This window comes from Molothrus ater, chromosome 9 (genome assembly GCF_012460135.2).
Source record: "Molothrus ater isolate BHLD 08-10-18 breed brown headed cowbird chromosome 9, BPBGC_Mater_1.1, whole genome shotgun sequence".
Taxonomy (NCBI): domain Eukaryota; kingdom Metazoa; phylum Chordata; class Aves; order Passeriformes; family Icteridae; genus Molothrus; species Molothrus ater.
Genome location: NC_050486.2, coordinates 12,521,880 through 12,547,739, shown reverse-complemented (window position 1 = coordinate 12,547,739; position 25,860 = coordinate 12,521,880). Strand labels below are relative to the sequence as shown.

Here is a 25,860-nt window from a genome sequence, read left to right as displayed (position 1 = left end):
TTCCTGCATCCTATATCAACAAGAACAGAAATACAACGTGGCAAGTTATCTTTTCAAATGTCGGTAGAGATGCCATGCAAAACTCTAATTCATCATTAAAGCCAAGTGATTTCTAAGGCCCCACGAGACAAAAGTCTCTCAGAGGCAAAGCTGAAGCTGCAGTCATTCTTATGTACAGTATCCTTTGTGTGGGATGATGGTCATAAACAGCTGGTTCAGAGTGACACAGCTTTGTGGTCCGTATTATGTGAAGTCACTTTTGCACAGCACAAGGAAGACCAGCAGAAGCAAGACAGTGGTTGAACTAGGCCAGGTAGGAACTAAACCAGGTGGCTCCAAGCATGTTCTGAAGAATTTGTCCTGTGCCAGCTCTGCTGTATCACTTACTCAGGTATGTGCAACAGTTTCCTCCTTCACACAAACCCGTTGAAGAAGTCAGAATCAGACTTATGTGAGCAAAGAATTTCTCAGACCTACTAGGAGATCATCCCTGTTAACCACCCTTCCATTCACTTGGACTCTTCCTACTTCAGCCTGCACCAAAACCACTGAGGTATTAACTTCTGCATAGAAATGCAGACTACTGCAGTTTTTCCTTGGCAACTGCTGCTCATCTTCTGTTGTCTGGACAAGAATATACCCACATGACAAGAAAACCATCCATATCTGCTCAAACAAAAGCTTAATAATAGATAGACATTCTGGAATGGGTGTTTTATGGCTATCTGTATGAGATGGTTTGAATTTAAAGACTGAGTTTTTGAAAATTTTTCCAATTAGTTAATTTAGGAACACCCTATTTTGGAAAACCTTTCCACGTCAACCTCTCACGGACAGGTTACAGCGAGCAAGCAAAGCAGAAGTGCTGTTTTTTGAACAAGGGCGCCACGTAGCGTTTGTTAGGCACTGATGGAACACAAAGCAGGCAAGCTCTCCTCTGCCTTCCCTGGGTAAAGGAAACACACGGCCATTATTACACGAACTGGACGTCTCCCCATCTTGGGATTTCTGACAAAACAGAAAACAGCGCAGCACTCAGTGTAAGAAGGAGAAATGAAATACACCTTCCCTGCTTCGTGCTGCAGCCTGAAATGTCAGCTAACTAAAAACTACTTAAAGCAAAACAAAGTAGCTGTGAACTCCATTACATTTGCAGCAAGTAATTTTTGTTCAAAGCACAGGCAAAGCACATGATTTGTAGCTAAGCAAAGAGCAGGTGATGAGTATTTAGAGGCTGCACCTAGTAACCAAGACAGTAAACTACTTGTGAGACTATTCACAAATTTCAACCTGTCATCTTTTTTCCTGCCAATATCAAACCCTTCTGCAGATTTTTTCCAAAGAAGTACAAAAAAAACCTTCGGAAGATATTGGAATACAATGACATATTACTTCTTACTAGTTATGCAGGAAAAGGGTAGAAATGATGTAAAATAAGCAAGTCTTTCAATCAATTAAGTTACAATATTGTACATAAGGGTTCCCATAAGAAATTAGACAACACCGCAAACAGTGGGAAGAAAAAATTTATCCAGAACAACTGACAATTTTGTCAATTTAAAAGTTGAATTAGATGTGGAACAAGGAAACTTTTTTTCTTCTTGAGGAAAAGAAACTGCTTTAAAAAGTGAAACTATTTTAACATTCAATTTCAATAATAGTTTCTCCAGGAAGGATTTACATCACTGTAATTTATAAAACAACATCTACAAAAAACTGACAATCCATTTTGCTCCTAGGCAAGCTTCTTCTAGTTTCCTTTTGACAGCATTTTCACATTACTAAAAGGGACAAGAACTTTTATTGAGATATTTACATTCATGTTTTAAAACCCATGTTCATTGTCACATGTAAATGAAACAACCCTCAGTACAGCTATCATAGAAAGAATTTGGCAATAACCTTAACTTAAAAAACTGACAATCATGCCTAGGTTGAGTGATTTTTCTTCTATAAATTCACAGTAGATGAAAGAGTCCCACAAAACTTTAGCAGTAGATGAGCCTGAGATTCCCAGGCTTTTTGAGATTAGAGTTCTCTAAAAAAACCTCACACCCACCCAGTTGGCCCCATGCTCCTTGTCCTTCAGCTTGGGTTGCGACTCATTTCTTTGTAGTCCCCCTTTCCCAGGCTGCATGTGACTTTCCTAAGGAAGATGATTCAACTTGGACTCACTGACAGTCAGCTGCTGCTGACAAAGGCATTAATCCCAGCTCCACAAATGCCCTTATGGATAAATCAGATATCTGAGCAGCCAAAAACATCACTGACTACAAACAAACATTCAGCTTCCTGACTATTACCTGCCCATGCAACAGGCTGCACTATGGACTTGGGAAGGTGGAGGAAGAGACAGAACCAGACAGCTTTGGTAACTGCACAGAACCACCACCTGACCCACGCCTACACGTGTTTTAGAGCTGCCCACACTTGTGGAGATGTTGCTGTAAAAGTCTATACTAAGTCAGGCCTCACTACTCACTCTCCTATCCAATCCTCCCAACATGTTAATTCCCAGCTATCTTAGTCTGCCTACCTGAAAAACATACCTTGAATTGCTACAATACTTTTCAATAAGAAAAATGAAGATGTGTGGGAGCAAGCTGTTCAGAGCCACAAAATACAACTGCAAAACATATTAAGGTTTCATTTCCAAAATGTCATTTCAAGAGTATCCCTCCATACTTAGGCAAACCATGAACCAAAAATGTGAAACAACATAGAACCTTTTTAGTCTCTGTACCTAGTTCATATATTTGGAGAAACCTTTTGTTGACTAAAAAACTGCCCTCCAATATTCTTTCAGAATAGAGTTGTTATAGAATTATTATAGTTCTGTCTTCTAGATATGCCAGCTCAAAGGACTCTCACTTAACATTAACAGAAGCTACTTTTCCTGAAGTCAACCTAGCTCCCAATTTATGTTTTTCTCAATATACAACTGCAACATTCCAGAGAAAGTATTTTCACTTCCATTAAAGCATCAGTTGGCATAAATGATTTAGAAGACAGAGCAGTATTTTGAGCAAGGCAAATGGTGGTTTTACTAAATACTGAAGTTCTCTTAGAGCAGACAGTGCTTTTTGCATTTTACTTTTATCTATTTAGTTCATTCATCAACCTGCATTTGTGACAATCTTTCACTAAGTTTTGAGGTTTGGTTGGGGGTTTCTTTATGCACAAAACTGTCAAGAGCAAGAAGCTGCCATATCCCATATTAGAACACAGTAAAGGGGACAGATTAATCCAGACCAGTCATATCTTACCAGTTCCCCCAAGAATATTCACAAAAGGTTTAGGGAAATGACTACTCAAATAACACTTGTGGCACATCTTCTCAGTCTTCTTTTCACCTATAAGCTTCAATCAAGTTAACTAGTGTGTTTAAAAAAATAGAGATTTCATTCCTTACTCAGGCAAAGGTTCCCATTAAAAGTCCCATCAGAAGACAGCTTTTGTAGGACTGCAGGATTTCTCTCTAGATTTGAATTCCCAATCTCCCTAACACTGAGCATGACATACACATGCTATTCTTCTTCAATTACATCTTCAGGACCATGTTGAGAAAAAAGTTGTAGTAAAAACTTGCAGATTTTTCAATTGCACGGTATTTTGTCACAAAATTCTCAAATACTTATTTCATACTTGGTTGATTGCTATCAGGAAGGCAACAAGGAATACTATATTTCCACAGACATAGATGGTTAACACAATCTGTTTAAACAGACGACCCTGCAAGAAAAGGGGAAGAAAAGTCATTGGACAGTCAGTCTTTTTATTGGTTTAAACAAAGAATGATCCCATTTCACAGTAGTTAGTTAGCAAATTGTGACTCACCTCTGCTTCTGCAGATGTGAGTGACTGCAGTATCTGTACTCTGTCATCCTCTATCACTTCAACTGTTCATGGGAAGAAAAACAGAAGTCAAGTCTGCCCTTAAGAGGAAGGGGGGTTTCATTTTTGCACTGCAGAAGTCTCAATCCTGTGACTAGTCATACACAGCATCAAATCTGAAAAGGACTTGGGAGTTTCATTTGACATTTCAGGGCCTGTTACTATCACACAGTACAAATGAAAAATTATACTGGTGCTGACATACAAAACAAATTCTGAACAATGAAGTCAAAAAAACATTTTGTCTTTTGCTAGACTGGATAATCAAAACACTGAGCTTTAAGCTAACACATCTTCCTTTTATATTTTAAGATAACTGGATTTCATAAGAAATATTTTCATTAGCCAACATGAGAACACTCATTGACCAAACATTTCAGGTTAATTTCCCTACTTCTAGGAAGTAATTACTGCAGTTAAATTTAAATTCACATCTTTTATAATCACTCTGTCCCCACATGCCACCTTAAACAGACTCTTAATTAATCAAACTTCTTCAGTTCTGCAGCTGTCTCATCTCAGCCTTAGACCCAGGTCACTCACATGTGCAGTCAGCTCCTCTCTGTGACACCAGCCAGTGAATATAACAATTTCTAATTAATTACTACCCATCTCTTCCCTAGACATATTGGAGTCAGGATTTCATATTCCTTCCCCGGTCAATGAATATGGCAAGTATTCAAGCTTGCTCCTGCAATAACAGCTATTTTTCAACATTTAAATGAAGATTAAATCTGCATTAATTAATCTGGACTTAATATACCCACCTGGGATCAAAATTATGGCAAAAAGTAATAGAGTGTCAGAAAATATTTACGTATTTCAGTCTGCACACTTTAGTCCCCTATGAACTGTGGTTTGAGAAATGAGAAACTACTATTTAAAATGGCACAAAACCCACTCTTCTAGAACCCTTGTCTTAAAAACTGGTTTTCTTCCATATTCATTTGTCTACAGAAGATACGACACTACTAAAGAGTTACTTCCTTTCAGCTTCCAAGTTAGAGGCCAAAGAACACCTCCTGAAATTCAACCCACACTGGTTTCATTCTCAGCAAGCAAGGAGACAGCAGGAGTTTGCTGGTGTGTACCTTTACGAACAAGACAGTAGCTGTGTATTTCCAGAAGAACATCAGTACCAACATGCCAAGCTACAAAGCCAATCATGGCATAGGTGTCCCATGGGTCTGGCAGGTCAAGTGCTGGCAGATCCATTCCCAAGAACATAGTCACAACTATTCAGTAAAAACAAGATAAAAAACCCAATAAGAATGTGATGCCAGTGTGCTTTAAAAATTCTATCAATGCTTTTTAAATAGATTTCCCATGAATTACCTAAAACTGCTTAAGGAACAACGTTAAAGGAGTTCACACAGCTGAAGGTTGTTGAGGGCTTTTTTTTGGAGGGATAGGGGGTTGTTCTGGGCTTTTTTGGTAGTCACCAGTCACAATATTAGTGCTTAAGGTTGCTGTGGAAGCTTGCCTCTATTACTAGAATTAAACCCAGCTTCTGGATCTGTAAGTGAAATTCCTGTCTTGCATTCAATAACATTGAACTATGCTACTGTAAGAACACTATTCTCACATCTTCCAAGACAAAAATAAATTATGAAGATAAGGACAGGTCCTCATTACAGAGGAATTTCAGATTTGTCAGTAATTCCTTTGGTTTTAAAGTCACTTTTTCTCTCAGTTGTATCCAATGGCCCCTTAAAACTCACAAAAAACATGGCCAAGAAAAAGGACCTTCAGACATGCCTGGACTGGATGTACATAGATGTTTTAAATGAACAACTGCTCAGCAAAAGGCAAAGCTTCTTTAAATCAGTTAAATGGGAGTTACTTCTACTCACCAGCTAATATTCTAGCTGTTGTACCAGTACTCCAGTGAAACCAGTTAAACACTTGCCTCCTACAAAACAATGAAACGCATTTTATTGATTCCACCACTGGGGGAAGGAGTCAGAAATCAAAGAACATCTTTTACTTTCAAACTGTAAAAGCTTTCCATTTAAAGAAACAGTCACATTTAATTCTTGTGGCTGTAATTTAATGAGTCAGATGTACCTTGGTGCATGACGAGATGGTCTGAAACCTGCCATAAGTGGTTGAAAGATGGTCAAAGCCATCACTGCACAGCCAAGATAAGGATGAAAACCTGCTTGCTAAACAGAGGACATTTTTCTTAAAAATCATATCTATATAAACAGAGAGAAAAGACACCAAAAAGTTGCAAATTGTATTTCTTCTTGTATTAGTAAGTTACAATGGAGCAGCACTGGCAGAGGCAGCAGGACAAAATAAGCTGCCCTACAGCCAGGTGGAGATTGTTTGCCTTGGTAGCAGACACACTGGTATGTCCACTCAGGGCTTGTCTCACATTTCTGCTACATTGAGAAATTCTACCAGCTGAAGAGCAGACTAACATGACTATAGAAACCACAGTCCAAGCTCTCCAGCCTCAATCCTACATCTCCAGGATAGACCTATTCTATAGCTCATCCCACCACTGGTCTTCTCTTTCACCCAAAAATGTTTTATTCAATTACCCCAGCTCACACCTGTGACCATATTCTTGCACCTTGAATTCAGATGCTCTCTAGGTTTTCCAACTTCTGATGTAACCTTGCATCAAACAGAATACAGGTGACAGCAACAGGTATAAAATCTCTATCTAGCTACTGCTCCAGACTAAGCTTATCACTCACTGTTATGTCTAAGTTCACAAAAACCCTCATTCCCACGCTAATGTCAGCATCACATCCTTACTGCCCTCCCAAGATCATATTCTTTAAGGAAGACCAAAGTAGTACATAAAGAAACTATGAGCAAAGTTATTTAGGTGAAAGAGGAAGGAAGGAAAACACCAAAATTTTTCAGCCGTAGTTTAAAGGAGACAAAATTCCTCTTCTGGGCTGCCAGAATTTGTAATCAGCCTACTTAAGAACAGCTTTTGCAGAAAATTGGTTAGAAATAGTCATAATAGCTGACAGTGGACTTCCTCATTCTTTTAGTCCCCCCTTTACCTTTCAGTTAACAAACAAGACAAAATGTACACACTTACTTGGCTCCAGCCTCCTCGGTATACAAAAGGCAACACAAAAGAAATGCTTGTAAGCATGACTGTGGTCAACATAAGCATACGATGCACCTAGAAAAGTTGAGTTTGCTTTTAGAAAATCTACAATTAATACATCATTAAAAGACATTAAGGAGACCTACAGTTAAAAGATATCCTTAATCCCCACATTAGACTTAACATTTACTAGTAAAGTAGGTGAACTTCTGATTTTTAATTGTTCTACTTCATAAGATTATACCATGTTTAGTCTATTTCTTGGATCTAGTAGGTTTATAATTCTGCTTGCAATAGTGCTAGAAAATACAGCTGGAGATAGGTGGGGATTTTGCCCACCTGAAACCACAACTCCTTTCCAAATAGGAACGAGTGAGACCAGACAGGTTTGAAGAATCGTGCAACAATAACACCAATACTAACTGTGGTCATCCAAGCAACAAACATTAGTGCTCCTGAAAATAGAAAAAACAAACAAACAACCCAACAAGGTAAATGATAGGTAACTTAACTGCACACAAATACAACTTCCAAATCTATGTAATTGTTTAGTCCATATGCACATGCTTAGAATTTAACAATAATTAAAAACATATCACCTGGTTCAGACTACAGCTTTATAGCCTTTATCTTGCTAGAGAACAGAAACATCCATGCAAAAGATCATACTTTTTCCACACAACACAACAGAGCAGCTCTGGTTACTGCACATTTCACGCATGCTAATACACTTTGTACACGCTGGTGAGAGAAACCATTCTATCACCAACTCAGACATCAGATGATGACAGATGACAATGCTACAAATTTGTGTGACAAAGAATGAGTGGCAGTCCGATCATGGACCTGTACTGAAGTCCAGTAGTGTGGGAGAAAAAATTCCCATTAACTTCAGTGGCTCTAGATTGCCAGTTGAGTGGCGTCCCATTTCAAATAGAACTAAACCAAATATGCAACTACAACAACTTGAAATAGAGAAAAGGAGATAAACAAGTCCCAGTTTTAAATTTAAGGGAAAAGGCAATGGTGGGTTCATTTTCCTGGGCAAAACAATCTTCCAACACTGTTCTTGAAACAAAAAAATCGGGAACTTCAATCTGCTGCCAGAGTAGGAGATCTTGCTGCCAACAGAATGTACAACACAAATGCCAGAAACACATGAGGGACTAACCCTGCAATATAACCCTCCAGTCTCAGCAACTCTAGAGCTGGGAGACAAAACTAGAAACTGCAGCTTACCATGAGCCTTGATGAGCCGTGGGGCCCGGGAACCTCCAATATCCTGAGGCAGGCCTGTGACATTGTACAGTCCATTGGTGACCAGGGGCTGACGGCGATGTTTGTATATGAGTCCACCTGGGCAGTGACAAAGTGATTTATTTCTTGCTAATGAAGCCACTGCACTGGTGTGTCCATCCCTCACTCATGAATTCAAGCCCTGTTGTGACCACTGCACATAATCATACAAGCTAACACACAGTACAGTAAGAACCTAACATCATCTAAACTCACCCAGCTACAGAAAATAGAACACATATATGAGTAAATTTGCAATAACTTCCACAAGGAAACCCATGATCCAGAGAAGCAGTAAAGTTCATTGAATTAAAGGTCTCAAGCTTGGAAGCCTTAGTTCAGACACCAATTCTCATCTAAACCATATCTTACAGAAGAGTTACTAACTCATTTGGAGCTGTTAAAAGAGAAGCAACCATATGTACATCAAGTTTACCTTCACTAGCTTCCCCATCTGCCAGAAAGATGTAGTAACTGGCATCCAGATTAAATCTCCCTTTATAAGCAGGGAGACGAATCCTCCTTCTGAAAGAACATTGAAGAAGACCATCTGCAAGCCTCCAGGACACATCTTCAAGGGCATTCTGCAAAACAGGAGATACTTAATACCCAATGTTTTCAGACTGGCTGAGTAATTGGCTTAAAACTAACCCTGCAAAAGACAAGAGTATCACTGATATACAAAGAAAAAATGTAAATTATCCAGGAAAAGGGGATCCCTTCTGAATTGGCATACAAGAGGTAAGTCAGTAAGTCAACACAGCAACTTAGGGTTTGAAATTATCACAAATTTTTACAGCCTACAACATTTAACTCAGGACATACCAGTTGCAGCTGCAATTCTAGCAGCTAAGCTAAGCTTCTAAGCTCCCATCATATGACTAGCTTTACAAATTAAATTTAGACTTCAAAAGTTAATACTTACTAGGAAGTAAGAGCCCAACCAATCTCACCTTAGAGAATTATGGATCCATCTCAGTATTTACCCCTGCTGTGCAAAACAAAAGCACAAAGCAGCAGCATACCTTACTTCAAAGCTACACCTGTCAAAGTGTCTGAGTTGTTTTAAAACACACCTCTGAATCCAAAAGAGGATAACTTCGCTCCTTCAGATGGGCAGTGCTCACGTGAATGTGGTGATCCACATTAACACACAGATAGGCATCATCACCACCCTGCAGAGTCGAAAAGAAAAATACAGCCCAATAAAAAACACTACTGGCAGTCTCCAAAAGGTCTTTGATTTAATATAGGCAGCAAGACCCGAGAGATTTCTGTAGTTATCAAGCTGTTATTCCCCATTTTCCAAGCACATCAGTATTATTACTAAGGAACCACATTAAGTCAAAGAGATGACACACAGAAACACACATTATGATTCACACTCCCCTCCCAGAACAACAACCATATTATCAGAAGTTTCTTTAATTATTTAAAATTTATCAAATTGACTAGACAAGACAGAGATGGATGTCAAAAATCCACTTCAGTTACAAGATTTTCTCCTGCACAGCTGTAAAAAAACTGGGTTGTTAAGAACCAAGTGTTCCTGCACTAGGGAGATAAATGTAAACAGCATCTCCTTTGTGCAACAAGCAGCTTATGTATTATGCATTTGTCAACAGCATCATCCCTTAAATTTAACATAAGTCAGAAAGAAGTATCTTTCAACATTTCTAAGACTTTTTGTATAGGAGTAACATTCAAGGATCAAATGCAAATGGTTTTCTGAACAACTCAGTTTCAGAGAGGTAAGATTTTTTGGATAGGTAGAGATTGATTTAACCAGGAATTTCAGACAGGCTGAATTCTACCATAAGAGATATCTATAGGGAAATTCTACTGCAGTTATTCAGTCCTGAGCTAAAAGTGAATAGTCACCTATAAGGAACAACCTGGTTTTTTAGCACTATGGGAGAGTCACACTTTGTGTGACATCTGACGGTATTTCCATTTTCCACATGCATTTCCATTCAAACTTTACTAACATCAGAAGAAACTATGGAAAAATAAACAAAACACTCACCATCCACTGGTCCTGGGAAAAAGCAAATGCTAAATATCCTTCACTTGGACCACTCATTTCAATAAAAACTGAACTCCCCTCTCGTTGGAAGGATAGAAAAAAACATGAAGCACTCCCAGGATCACAGTTTGTAGGGTTCCTAATGCAGAACTTCGTAATTCCACAACCTGATGCACTAAACTAAACAATTAAGCAAAGAAATTGTGAGCAATGAGAGTTTCCATTCTCTTCCTCCTTTTTATCCATGGTAGAAAAAAAGCATACAAGGAACAACATCTGTGTCTCCATTAACAATCTCTTAATCCATGTCTACAATTACCCTAGGACTACTAAGTAAAATGATGGTGAATTCCAAGCAAAATTTGAGTTGAATTTTCATTTTAAAGACATTACAATATAATGACTTTGAAAAGTCAGCAAGAACTTCAGGAAAAAAAAAAAAACTTCCTTTGGTCTAATATTTAGAGAGGTAGCATCAGCTGTAAATGAGAAAGAAAGTAAGGGACCTACAGCTTTAGGCTTGCTTTTTAAAGTAGAAACTCCACTGATACACATTGAGAAAATACATTGATTATAAGCCACAGTTATCCTGGATCAAATAGCTTGCTCAATCTATTCAAGACTCAGCAACAAATCAGTGAAACAGATGAGCTCAGAAAGGAAAGCTTCTGAGCCTGCAGTTGCTAAATAGGAAGTTATTAGTCAAGAGCAGATTAAGTCTTTTCCCATCTCTCATGAGAAGTATGCATAACATTTTCTGATCATTGATTTCTAAACTTTCTGTTAATCTTCTCACCTGTGTGCCGCATGAGAACATTTAACCCTGCAAAGTTCAGGCAACTCACCTAAAGGTAGCTGTCATGTTCTTAGCCTTAGATATCAAAGTTACTCATCCACCATCTCTGTTACTAGGCTGTATCAATGTCATCTCATTAAATTCCAGTCATCACAAGCATTAAAGATTGCCTGATTTAGCTTTATCATTACTTACTGGCTTTGATATGTAGGAAACTGGGTGTGAAGTTGACATAGCCTTTGATGTTGCATGCAAAGGTGGTGTTGGGGACCGCGCATCAGGCTGAGAAACAACGGGACCCGGAATTTTCACCCAGAAAATTCTGTATTTCTTCACAACTGTGGCTCTTAAAAAACACAACACACACAGAATAATTACAGTATATATTTATAGTTGGCTGTTACTTTAAAAAAGAAAATCTATAGTTCACAGAAATTATTTGTAAAACCCTCATCTCTATAGAGATCTCTACCATTTTAGGGATTGAAGAAGAAAGTATCTTAAATCTTAGAAAAAGAATTTTAAAACATAATACCACATGCTGCACAGAATATAAGAAACTTTCATGCCTATGGCATAGATTAGAACTTCAGAGAACAGTTGCATTGCTTCTATCCTGTAGTTCAGAAAAAGCTTGTAGTGTAACAGGAGGATATACATATCATTTAGTGAGGTACAGCAAAGAGAAAGATTCTTAAGTGTATATTGCAGGTATGAGAAGTGAGAAGGTAGCTAGAAAGACTAAAGAAATCAATCTTCAATCCCCTTATACACTTCCTGGGAAAAGGAAAAAAAAAAAAGGAAAGGAAAGAAAAGGAAAGGAAAAAAATTACCTTCAAGCTCTTCCTAAAAAAGTATCAGCATTAACACAGACTCTGCAGCAAGTAAGGGGTGTTAACTTTCAGGTCATTGGATCCAAGGGCTTTTCAGTTGCTGGACAATATTTGATGGACAATGGTACAGGTTTACCTTTTCTGCATTTTAATAAATATAATTAATATAAACCTATACCAAGTTTACTTACAGAAACTGTACATGTTTTGGAGCATCTTCAGGAGCAATCCAATAAACTTTTACGTCTTTCTTTTTTGCTTTACTTGTGTGACTGACAGCTGAATTCTGAAAACACACATATATCAAGAATTACACAGTGGATAAACATTTTGTTACTTAACACAGTCAGGAGAGGCTGCAGCTTAATCCTACACAAACACTGCAGTTACACTGCACTACCCCAGTCAAGATCAGCTCAGGTGAGGTGTAGCACAGCAACTTACTCATACTAACAAACTTCAAGACTAAAAGGAAGGACTTTCAATCCAGAAAATTCCAGAAATGAGCTAGAGGTCCCTGCAGCATTTTATACAGAAATAGTGAGATTTTCTTAGTAAGGATATGCTCCACTTTTTAACAAGAAGATGAAGAGATAGAACAAGCCCCTCAGTGCCCACTAAATAATTGTGAAGCACTGGATTCTACCTTGGTACGACCACATGTCAGCAGCTGAGAACGTCTCCGGTCAGCTAGCACAAAAGATCCAACTGCAGGGCTATCCTGGCGCTCTGCATCCCGGGCTTGTATGAAAAATCCTTCAAAATCTGGTCCAGACAGATGAACTAAAGCAAGAAGAAGAATAAGGAAGTTTAACTCTACTCCAGAGGAAGAAGGAAGTATTTCAACAACAACTACCAGACACTCATTTTACAAGTACTGAATGATGGTTAATGGATTACCTAAACAAGTTTCAACTGCTTAGAGAAATCCAGTATACAAAACTGAGGAAAGACACATTATAATACAAAGAAACAATAAATTAAACTCTTCAGCTGTAACTGACACAATACCTTCTATATTGTCCCCTGGTTTAAATTCAGTCCCATTCACTGTAATGGTGTGCTCAGGTGACAGATGAGGAGAGTCACCATGACAGGGTACCATGCTAGTACAGGCTTCTCTTACTTTTCCATTTGGATAGCCAACCACAGATGCATAGAGGCAAACAAACATCCAAACAGCAACAGCAAAAACAGGCAGCTTCATCTGTATAAAATAAAATTTACAGGCAATTAAACACAAATATTTACATTACAGGTCACCATTCGTCTTTAGGAATCAGTTGAATGGTAGAATACAAAACCATGTTCAAAAAAAGCATTCATGAGAAGACACCACTCCCAGCTTCTGAATAACTTCTGCTTCTGATAACTGCCAGACATTGTTAGAATGTTCAGATACCATATTTCAGGTCATCTACAGGCTGTCGATGGATCCCTCCATCTACTGGATGGATTATTTCCCTCCATGCATTTTGACAGCACTTTTTAAAAAAAAAAAGTCTTTTGTCAATCCCTCTCCTGTTCTCTCTCTATCAAAACAAAAAATTCAAGTTCCTTAAACATCATGCACAGGACAGATAGATCTTAAAACATGCTTCACAGATATATAAAGGTCAACAGTATTGAGGAACTACACAGCTAGTATCAAGCCCATTTTTATTAATCATAGCTTCAAATTTTGCATCATTACAGACTGCCTTTTGTTTCCACAACCCATGTCTATTTCCTCACAGATGACAAATAATTCCCCAGTAACAAGTTCTTCTTTCTGCAGGGAAACTAAAGTTGCCAAATGCCAGAAATAAAATTTATACATGCAAGAATTAGAAATTGGTATGAAGATTTAGATAAAAAATATGTATGTTTGCTGCAGACAAGCCCAAGATTTCTTCTTTGAACTCTTCCTTTTGGATATTGGACCTCTAGACAATTAGTCAAACAATGGATTTGGCTTGTCACACTGTTGTCAAGGGAACAACATGCATGAAAGACAAGGGATAGAAGGACTCCGGATCCTAAAACAGAACCCCTAACCTCAGTTTTCATCATACAATGTTTTGCCCCACCACAATATTGTTTTCATAAAAGCTGTGGCAATTGTTTTGCTGCTCCAGTAGCATGCAGGGCTTACAGCTGTACTGTGGTTTACAGAACACCTTAGCGAACAAAAGAAAGCGTTTCCACATCCAAAAGGCCAGGAGAACAGGGAGAAACTTTATTTCACTCCTTAGGCACAAGAAGTGAGTTATCAGCTCTGGTGCAACACAGACCAGGCAAGTAGGCCTGCCTTCTGGAAGGGCCATGCCCATTTTGCAACAAGTGATAAGATGTATCAGGTTATGAAGTTCCCTGACAGCATGGATGGACATGAAGATAAGAAACACACAGAGCCATTTCAGACTGAATTCTCGACACCTAAAAAACAGCCAAATGAAGATAAGGCACATAATTATCTTACACAACAGGAGTCATCAACATGAACTCTTCCAAAGTTCTCATACATGGAAATCCACAATTTTCAAGGCAATGATATATTTGTACTTCAACATATGGGCTCCTCAGCAATTTTACACCACTAAATAGAAGAAAATCAGAGGTAACAGTGTGTTGAACAGTTAGGTTTCAAGAACTAGAAAATTCTAGTCTCTCTCAACACTCAACTCCTCCCAAATATTCAAGATAGCATTATGATCATATCTTTAACTTCTACTTCAAGTATTTCCTTCTAATTGATTTTTATACATAAGTTAAAGATGCCTATAGAAAGCTAAAGACTAAGGTTTAGTACAATTATATGTACCAGAGAAAATTTCAAAACAAGAAGTGATAAGGCTGCATATCACAGAGACAAGAAAAAGAGTAGGGTAGTATTCTGCTTTAAGTAGCAGAGGATGTGGTAGGGATGTAAAGGAAACAAGACATATTCTTGTCAGATTCAACTGACTCAAAAGCTGGCAGAAGAAAAAGATTAAGTAGAGATTAATAGAATTTTAAAAAGATCTGAAAAAAATTTGGATAAATGGAGAGCAGTAAGTTACTTCTTCCTGTGCTGAAAACAACTCTACAGTACCTGCAGGTAGCCCTGGTAGCCTAATAGCTCATAAGTACAATGCTCACACTCCAACTCAGGATCTCTTCATAGAACTAATCTTCTTTCAGCTGTTTAAATTCATTAGCTACCTAGTGTGAAATCTATAACTTCAGAGAGGAGGAAGAGATGAGACAACAGTCAAGGCAAACATACTGCCAACTCAAAGGTACAAAACTACCATTGACAGAAATTTCTCCTGAGCACCACCAGACAAGAGGGCCAACAAAAAAGGAAAGAACCACCTGAAGGGGAATAAGCTATATTAATATAAGGGGTTTATGACATATTCCTTTAGAAATAGACCCCTACAAAGGGAAAGAAGACAGTGTTGCTGTCCAAGAGTCGCCCTCCCTCTCAATTCATAGAAAGAGCTTGAGTTGTCCTCTTCTGCTTAGTTAAAGGTGGTCATATCAAGACAGCTGGATTGAGCAAGGACAGAAAACATATTCATACTAATTCATTACTTTTAAAATATAAACACACAAACCCCCCCAGGCACACAAAAAATACACACCTCAGCATTGTGTTCTTTCTAGGAAAGAGAATTTCAAGGGCATATGTGTTTCAAAATTATTTTTTGTAACAGTTTGAGCATAGGTACTTACAGTACAGCTAGTCCTTCTGTTGCAGTGACAAAGCCTGAGTAAAACTGCCATTGGCTTTCTACTTGTAGTAAAACAATTTATATGACTTTGTAATACCTTCTATTTGGTTTGCATCTAACTGTATTAACCTTTACCATATCCAGGAAGCTTGTCTGAAAAAAGAAGCAGTACACACACAAAAAAAAGTAAGGTTTATAAGAGAATCTTTACTTCAGGTGCATGTTATACAGCTTCCCCACAGTTGAGCTGAAATGCATGAAGCCATAATGAGACACTGACTCTGCAGCTTCCTTTGCTTTTTCAGACACTTTCCCAGACCTCAAAGAGTTTCATACTAAGTAATTACTTCGTTATCTTCTGGTGCAGTTAAGGGCAGGCAGGCAGGGGGAACCTACAACCAGCTTTTGATACCTTCTTCCTCCAAGTATTAGCTGACATAAATTTGCAGCATGATTTTAAAGCTCATTATATATTTACTCCCTATCAAAGAGGCACTTTCTTTTAGAAGAAGAATAAACAATTTTTAAAATATGGTAACCTTCTCTTTTTTCCATATATCTCACCAAGAATGAACAGGAGTCAAGGATTTTGCCCTTTCATTTGTTTGCTTTAATGATTTTACTTGGGCAGCTGCTCTGCATAGAATCTTCATGGCCCCATCCTTGAAGAGCTTTTATCTATATGAAGAGTTCAAAGAGAGACTCATCTAAAAAGATGTAGTTTGTTATCCCAACAAGTAACTTCAAGAATAGCACGAGCACATTTACTGTCACAGTTACCATAGAGCCGTCTCCTATGCACGTTAAAAAGAAACAAAATACAAAACTAATATTCTCACAACAAGAAGCAAAAAGGATACCAGAGGAACGTTGGTGGCATGGCTTTGAGATAAAATAAGCCATAGCTTACCTTGACTCATTAAAGCATGACTCATTAAAGTTTAGGAGTTCTCTAAAGCAATTCAGAAATCTTGCATAAAAGGCAGCATCTACACAGTGCCCTAAAAACGCCACCAGATTTTACTTTGCTTCATACCTGCTGTAGATATTCTATTAAGCAAATACACTTTCCAAAAAGCTTGCAGTACCCACTTCGAGCACTCACTGGCATCAGTTTAACCAAAGCACGACTCCAAAGGCTACAGCAGCTCCTCAGCCCCGCACGCCCTTGCCCCAGGGAGCCCCGCCCTGCTCTCCGGCCCCGCTGCAGTGGAAAAGGGCGAGGGGAGCAGCGCAGCCGATCCAAGCAGCCGCTCCCTCAGCTCCAGCCCCCCCGCGGCCGCGGCGCTTTTCTGCCTGCGGGGGCGGCCGCACGCGGGGCCCGGGCGGGGCCGCGACCGCTCCCTGTGCCCGCCCCAGGCCCCAGGCGCCGCCCGCCCCAGCCGGGAAGCTGTCCGGGCATCTCATTTCTCTGCAGCCTCCCACCGCCGGCGGTCTGCGTGCCGGCCTGGGTTAACAGCTTGAGTTTTACCGAGAGATTGCCCTTGCCAAAGCTTACAGAGCTCATTAGCCGTGCTACCCGTGGAACGAAAGGTGGTCTCATCTACAGGCTTGCAAAGTCAGGCCTTTCTTATCAAGAAAGCAAATAAATACTGGCTGTAACTGGGCCTTTGCTGGCTGTAACTGCAATTGCTTACATAGGCTTCTCTGACATTTGTAGTGTTTAAATCAAAGTTCTCAAATGCTCACAAAGTGACCCAAAAAGACAATTACTTAGAAATCCAACAGTAATTTTGCCCTCCCACATCATAGAAATATTGTGTTTGTGTTAAAAAACACCTTTACTGGAGAGCTGTAATGATTCAGTTGCTTACTAGTAGTTCAGAGCAGTTTTAGAGATCCTTGTACTATTAATTTGGTAATATTTTCTAAAAAAATAATAACTATCTACTAAAATATGACAGGCTAGGAAATGCTCTGTTAGTGTTCACTCTTTTCTCAGTTTCCATAAAAGCAACATTAACCTTTAGAGGTACCCTGTGGTAACATATTAAAAATATATTTAACATGAAAAACAGTAAGGGATTGCTTTGCCTAATCAGAAAAATTATTTGACTGTTACCTGTATTATCTTGCTCATGGGAGTTACTGGGAAGCTGAGATCTCACTCAGTGTTCAGTAACTGAAGAAACATCATGCATAAGCAATAGCTTGACGTGAAAGTGAAATATGTCTATTTCCCCCTAGCTGGAGGAAAAAATAATTCTGTTCCAACTGCATTCATAAAGTTCCCACATATGAAAGAGTTTGATAGAATTGCAGGCCTAAGTACATACATGCTTTATTATGTGCCTGTGTTTTTAACTAATACAGATACATTATTAGTAAGACAAATAATAACATAAATATATCTACAGTAAGGAAACTGGTGACCAGAGGGACCTGTATTCTTGACAATATTTAGGTTCATAACTTTCACAGAGTATAGTGGAATTAATATACAAATATTTTAAGATATTATTTTAGGGTCTTGGCTCATTAACAGAATGGGGTACATATGTCTGAAACATTATAATATATATAAGTATATATGGAAGTAATTTCCTAAGACTCATGAGAAGGGATGAAAATGCAAGCTACAATTCTGTTGGAAATGATAATCAGAGTTAAAGAAGAAAAAATCATTTTTATGTGAAAAGTAAAGAGGGTAAGGGAAGGAACACTGTTTTGCTTATCATTGTATAGCTTCTCTTATTTGAAAAGATGTTAGCTATTGCTAAAGAGCTGCAAAGCAAGAAAACCAAGATAACACCAAGAGAACCAGTGAGAAGAAAAACCAACTCTGTAACTACTGGGTACAAGTCCCCAGCAATCATCAATCTGTCTGGAAGGGCTCTTTTCAAACACACCAGTTCCTTTAAAAATAGTAAAATCGACAGTTCTGCAGCCTTTATGAAAATGTTTCTATGAAAGGGTACTGCTTGATAATTTTTTAAGTGTCATATCCAATATAAAGTAAACAGAATGCATTAGGGTATATGGACTATAAGAAGTCCACAGCTGCATCTTCTTTGTAAAGTGTACTGAAACTGTTTTTAGTGTGTTCATAACAATTCTGTATTTATTTCAGAGCAGATGTTCTACCTTAACCAAATGAGATAGAGACATAGAGGGCTGGGGGTGGGTTTGAACCTTCCTGCAAGCCTGAAGAGATAAAGCTGTGTAACCTACTATTGACCTGTGTCAGAGGATGAGGACGTCAAGTGGCAAACGAATGGAACAACATCTAACATGAAAAGAAGCTGATGAGGCTTTTTGCATGGTTTATTATAGGCACTTAAGGAAGTAAGTGAAAGCTTATAATTTTGAAAGCAACAGGAATCTTGTAGAGGAGACTTCATTCCAAGTATATAAAGAGGAATTTCTCTTGCTTAAGAATCAAGAAAGCAATTAAGTAAATATATATAATTTTGGAAGTTAACTATTGTGCAGTCCAGGGTTTATACTGATAGCTATTCTATTTTTTAAGCCCAAAGCTATATGGAAAACAATAAGCCATTGAAGAGAACCCATATTACCATGTGAGACCTTCTAATCAACTTTCCTCTTAGGTATTAAGCTAACTATTCAGCAAAACTGTAGCATTTTAGGTCAGACCTTGCTCAAGTTTCATATATGTACATTGAGCTCTATGTTACTGGCAAGTTATCATCATAAAACATCACTGGAGTTCAAATCAAGTGATATGCAAAGAGGCTGCATCCCTACCAGATTGTTTTGATTATGGATAACTAGATCGAAGAATTTTTTGTTACTAGCATTTCCTATTTTGGAATACTGAAATATGTTTGAAAAAGTGCATTGGAGTTGGCTGAATACATGCTGGATACCAGGCTTTCTCTGAAGAGAACAGTCCTGGCCCCAATATTTACCCGCCTCTCCCTTGTGTAAACTACACATACAAAACCATGCATTTCAAATTTTTTCAAGCTTTTCAGCATTATTGTCTTAGTTAAAGATTTATTAGGGAATTAATGACAATATTGTTATCTTCGATATGAAGAATTCTTCCTACCAAATCAGTTTGTGTATGGTGGGGTTTTTTTCCTCCCAAAGAGAGGAGAATGTTGAGTCATTGAAACAATCTGACGATCTAAAAGGAAATAAATTGTGATAAAGTCATAATGTAGGATGAGATTTTTTTTCTCCATAATTAATAATTTAGTTTCCCTTGAGCTTTGGCACTGTTTCATATTTACCTGGTTTGCCAACTTACCGTTAATTTACAAATTAGATTAAAGTATTCCCCTTATGTTCAGAAATGTCCTTCTACTGTATGCATTTTTTGATTCTTTACTAATCATATTAATTTTATAATTTTTCTGTGTCACACATAAAATGTAGACTTGGAACCGTATTTAAACGAAAATATTTGTTAACCCAGAGGTAAAAGGCATTTTACAGTTTTCAGTCAATGACTGTAACAAGCCACCTGGTGGCAGTAGCCAATCAGTCAAATAAGATTTGCCAGCTGACTGCCAGAAACCTACTTTGGTTTTGCATCTTTATTCTGACTCAATAGCTGAAGTCCCTGCCCCACAGCTTTCTACCAAAATATGTATCGACTATGACTTACATAGATTTTTTTTTTAAAGTACTTCCTCGCTTATCTGACACTAAATATTTTCATTGGTTCCCTGATACCAATTTGAGACAGGTCTGTATGGGTGTTATGAGAAAATTACACACAAACTGTCACCTTTCTAAGAGCCTCCACTTATGCAGTGCCCAACACACATAAATTGATAAAGGACTTCAGTAAAATCATTTCACCCTATTCAAGTGATGTGGATCAGTGCTTTGTCTAATGCACGCTATCAAGTTTTATCTGATGAAAGTACTGCATTATTAACTTGAGTTTTATGTATTTTCTGACCATTGCTGTGATGGTTTTTTAAATTATTAATTTTATTATATCAGCAAGATGTGATATGTTTTTATTTTTCTGCTTTACAGGGAGCAAAGAGCTTGCTGGCAAAGGCATTGACCTGTAAGTGCTTCAGTGTAAGTCACTTTAGACCTGATTACAGAATTCATAATGTCAAGCTAAGATTAATTGAAATCTTGTACAACGTTCTCTCACATAATCAGTTTCTTTGCCAGCCAATCTCAATTCCTCCTTTTTGCCCCCCCCCCCCATCTTTTTTCCTCTGCCCTTTCACTTGGATTAGGAACTAATTTTCGTACCCTTTTTCATCTCATCTCAGAAATCCTTTCTCAGACCACCCATTTCCATTTCTTCATCTTTTCTCAGCAGCTCCCAATTTAATTCCCTCATGGCTTTAAATGCATTCTCTGTTCAGACCCAGCATGTCTGTGGTTTTGCAGTTGCTTTGGGTCCAAGCACAAGCAGTGCTGCTGGAGGGATGATGCTCAGCACTGTCACTTGTAGCAACATTCCAGTTAGTACATGTCCAGTGCCCCTGTGGGGGAACCATGATGTTTGAGTACTCCTCATGGGAAGGGGCACTACTTCATCCTGCTCATGTTTAATATCTTTTAAAACAAATGCTTGTGGTAGTCATACATTTGGTGAAATATTTTCCTTCTGCAATATATCACCCCATGTTAGCCTGTTCAAATTACCCTGGCTTGAATTCTGCCTGTGCTGAAAGATTACAGAGCAGGACTACAGTTCCCAGTATTAGCTTTCAGATAACTTAATGTAATTATTTCTTTGCTTAAAAGTCAGATGTCAAATATATAGAACAGAAAAGAAAAATCAGTTGGTTACCATTTGAACTCAAAGACCTATCTAGGTAAGATTTAAGGATTATTATTTTAATGGACCAGGAAAATATTCATTATATTCTTAGTATAGTTTGATATATTAGGAAGGAACATCATAAAGGAGATGGAGTGTGCAAGAGACACTCTGAATATTTATTTTTGAGGAGAAAATAGATCTGCTTGATAAGACAAGCTACAGTTCATTTAGGAATAGATCCACTGAAGTCTTAAATCTCAGCATATCTCACTAGTATTATATGGAACAATTCACAGGAAGACAGAAGTGGTTCAGCACACTGGTATGATAAGTTCTCCTTCTACAACAAAAATTGGCCAGGTATATGTGAATCAATTTTACACTTAACTAAGTTAAATGGTAAAAGAATATAATTCAGATAGTTTTGTTTGTCAAGTCCCACGTTTGCAGATTATTAATATCAAAATAATGTGATGCTATTAGCCAAAGCACAGTCAAATGTATCTTAAGCACTTATGTGAAAAGCTGCCTTTAATGGCATTTTATATGGTCCTCTTTATAGATATTTGCATTGAATTTTCTATTAAAAATTAAACCTGATTAAAAATTAACTTTCCATGGATGTTAGAGCATAGATTGTTTGAGTCCACACAGTAAAAGAATGGCCAAAGTGGAACTGAAAACAAACCCAAAATGTTAATCTTTGAAAGGTCAAACACTTCCTTACATGAAAGGACAAACTGAATAGGTTCATGTCCTAGCCTCTCCATCTCATATGATTTCTGACTTAAATAGACATTTTTATTCCAGCCTATCATTTATTCACTGCCCACCAGGCTATTGCAATCTGTCTAGCCATTTAGAAGGGACTTTTAAAAAAGGCTATAGGTGATTACAATCAATGTTCTCATGAATGTTTTCACTCAATACTAGATTCTAATACCTAATTATGTTTGAGAACATATCCAAATTTCTGCCGAGCATTTAACTGTCTAAGAAAGCAGTTGTTTTCAGTTACTGCATAGCAAAGATCTAACTCAGGAAAGACTGAAGTTTAACCAAACTGCAGGTATACACTTTTAAAGAAAAGGAACTTTCTTTCAAGTTTGCATTTCTGGTTGAGAAATCCCCATTAGAAAACAAAAGCTAGACAGAAGACTCAACACCTCTTAAGCTTCTTATTGTTGGAACAATAACACAGTGCTAATTCATGAATTTACAGGGTATGAGTGTAGAGCATTGAGAAGAAATGTGCTCACTTTAAATTTTATGAAGTCTCATATTTCCTGTGTTCAGGCCAAAGGAATCTGCTTTTAATTTAGTTAGATTTTCAGCTAAGTTCTCTCTGTGCTAGTTGGCCTTTATTGCTGTTATTGGGGACTGTTTTTCTGTTACTAAAAAACTACTGCCACCATGTAAGTACTCCAAGCTCCCATACTGTGTTTTTACCCTTTAAAAGTACTTAGAGTACTTTTTACCCTTTAAAACAGGCATAAGCACTATGACATTAGTGAGATGTGACACCTAGTGATAAGCTCCCCAAAGTGTATTGACACCACTACTAGGACAAGTGCTCTGTAACACTGTGTTGCAAAACAAGAGGAAAGAAAAGAGGACCACTAGGAAGGTGTATGTAAAAGGACTGAAGAACTCCAGTATGAGTAGATTTGAAACTGCTGCAAAATTATTTCCTGATGATTAATATTGATACGGTATACACTCTTATTTTGAAGCAACTATTGATCGTTTCCTGCTGTGGTGTATCATAATCACACACAGAGAAACTGCAAACAAGATAAAATGGCACTGTGAAAATCACCCCTTAGATGCCAGTGTAGTAAATGCTCAGTTGGTGTTGGCTGTGTTCTAGACAAAAGTGCAATGCTCAAAGGTAGCACTTGTGCAGTCATGTTTTGCTGGCTTCCATACAGAGAAAAACTGCTCAATTGACTTGTGCTAAATGAACACAGACCCAAAGTCTGTAAGGGATGGGCCAGCAGAAGAAATGATGGCGATGGAGAAAGGATTGGAGAAGTCTGCTCTGTTCCCGATTACACTTCATCAAGAGACCTGCAACATTCATTATCTTTGAAACAGCATTTTTTTAATATTGAATTGAAAGCCAATGAAATTATACTAAGTGATTATAAATATATAAATTATACCAATTATTGAGTTATTTCACAGTACCTAGGAAACTTTTTTGCTGTGTAGTGAATCAAGTTCTTTATTTACACTGTTGACATCTGGTTTAGCTACAGTCACAAATGATGTCAAAATAACTGGCTCAGGCTTAGTTTCACAATGATCTTATGTCCAAGACACTAAAAAAAATTCTTTTTCATAAACCTGGTTCCATTTCAAAATCTGTTTCAATGCACAGTATAGAGGAAATGTGCCAATGCAAACCTAGTCAGGGTAGGGTGAGTTTCTGTATGGAGTAAGGAAATCAAAAGAGCCACATTTTAAAACCTAGTAACAGGAGAGAAATTGCCTTCAATTTCTTCAATAGGAACCCTTCTGGTTTCTATCTTGCTTTTCACAAAGTATTCAACATGCACTTTAGGATAACTATTTATGCAAAGGACTTGGCTACATAGGCATTATTTGCTCTCCCTCTCTTAGAGCTGCTTTCTATGTAAGCAGCTCATGAAATTTTAAATCCCAGCCCATTTTCAGTATGTGACAGGACAACAGCGAGCCTGGAAAAGACACTTGTGCAAGGCTCTGTGGCAGACCAACTGCAGTCACTTCAAGGTACTGAAGCTTGCAGAGGACCCTAGAAAAAAGATGGCCCACATCTCTTTCAGTTACCTCAGTTGGGTTTTTTCCTATGACTTCCATAACTATTGAAGCTTCCTGTATTTCCCATTCCTATGTTGTATCATCTTCTTTTCTGGGACACATCCAATTCAGAGGAACAGCCAGCATGCCAGGAGAGCCAGGGTTCTGCTAGGTGCAAGTCTGTCCTGTATATGAACACAGGCCAGCAAGCTGACTAAAGAGTAAGGGGGCTGGAAAAGACAAGGACAATGGGAGGGAAATAGACATTATGTCACAAGGACAATAGGGAGGGAAATAGACTTTATTTCACACGTCTATTTCCTACTGAGCAGGAAATAGACATGTGAAATAACTCAGATTGTAAGTATCACATCTGAATCATATCTGAATGAGCCTTGATGAGGTGATTCTTAAGGGAACTGCACTCACAGGGGTGCTTTTCCTTTTTGCCCCATTCTGTTTAGGAAACCTAATATATGTTAAGGGCATACAAGTTGACATATTCACCTATACCAACATGAAAACCTTTCTCAACAATACCAGAAAACATTAACTGTAATGAGGAACAAACAGATTTCTTGACATTTGCAGAGGGAGGAGCAAGTGAAAGAGAAAATAAAGGAGAAAAGCTACCAAATGATTAAAAAACTTCATTTTGAAATGGGCAGAGGTGTTTCCATGAATATCAAGACCTTTAGACTTTCCCTAAATGCACAGTAATCGGCTAAACACCCTGCAGTAAAATACACTTATAAGGGTATGCATGGGATGGCTAGAAGTAAATGGTTAAGCCTGAATTGTTTTGCAGACTCCTTCCAATTCCACAAAATACATATTCCACCTTCGAGAACTCAAAAAGAAAAAACAAACTCAGTATCTAACACAGTGACTGTAAATTGAGAAGCACTTTTTTTAAAAACGTATTTCTAGGCAATAAAAATAGACTGACCTTCCAAAGCTGCAAGGCTGACCTTTACACTGGGGTGCAGTTAATAACTTCGGTTGTGAGAGGCCTGGAGCAATTGTTCCAGGTGTTCTGCAATACAAAGCAATGGTAGGGGCTGAATGGTATCAGCACTTCGGATGACAGTATGCTGCAAAACAAGGCGGCGGGGGTGTGTTGTTCTGGTGTGTGGGATTTTTTTAAAAACCATGCTACCTCTTAGTCAAAGACAGATCCACGGAGTTTGTAGTCTTGTCCACACACTATATATAGCACTTAAACTCTGGCTGACATCATGTTTTTTCAGCAGCGCAGCCTATCAGGATGGAGCCGGCCGCCCGGCGCCGGGTGCCGGCCCTGAGGCAGCGGGGCGGGAACGCTGAGGGAACTCGGCGGAGCGGCGTTCCAGTCACCGCAAGGAGCGGCTGGGCCCAGAGGCATCAGCCGGGATACTCCGGACAATCTTTACAGCCACCTAGCCCTCAGCAGAGTGCCCGGTAAACCACACAGAGCTCCGGACTCAGGTGGCCGGGCCCCGCAGGGACGCCTCCCGTGCGCACCAGCCGAGCGCAAAGGCGCTGCTGGGGCTGTGGCTGTAGAGGCTGACAGCAGACAGGAGCAGCACACCGCGCCGTCCGACAGCCCTGCCGGGCTGCAGGGCCCAGGCTCGCGGAGAGATCAGCCCGCTCGCTGCCGCAAGAGCGCGGGGCACGGGGGGAGCCCCTGAGGTATCTCTGGGAGAGCCCCGGGGTAACCCTGAGGGAACCCTGGGGTACCCCTAAGGTATTCCTGAGCTATCCTCTCCCT

The 25,860-nt window shown here is 38.7% G+C and overlaps 1 protein-coding gene across 1 annotated transcript; it reads right to left on the bottom strand.

The window, feature by feature from the left end:
- Window positions 1–1,510: 1,510 nt before the first annotated feature.
- On the bottom strand, window positions 1,511–16,751 carry FRRS1 (ferric chelate reductase 1). The gene is made up of 17 exons (XM_036388323.2): window positions 16,656–16,751; window positions 15,621–15,772; window positions 12,933–13,128; window positions 12,568–12,704; window positions 12,113–12,207; window positions 11,284–11,434; window positions 10,293–10,472; window positions 9,343–9,441; window positions 8,703–8,850; window positions 8,210–8,326; window positions 7,310–7,425; window positions 6,959–7,045; window positions 5,962–6,059; window positions 5,748–5,806; window positions 4,986–5,129; window positions 3,838–3,899; window positions 1,511–3,732 (listed from the first exon to the last, which is right to left on the bottom strand). The coding sequence occupies exons 2-17, from the start codon at window positions 15,669–15,671 to the stop codon at window positions 3,640–3,642; spliced, it is 1,833 nt and encodes a 610-aa protein (XP_036244216.1). The 5' UTR covers window positions 15,672–15,772; window positions 16,656–16,751; the 3' UTR covers window positions 1,511–3,639.
- Between the last annotated feature and the right edge of the window lie 9,109 nt (window positions 16,752–25,860).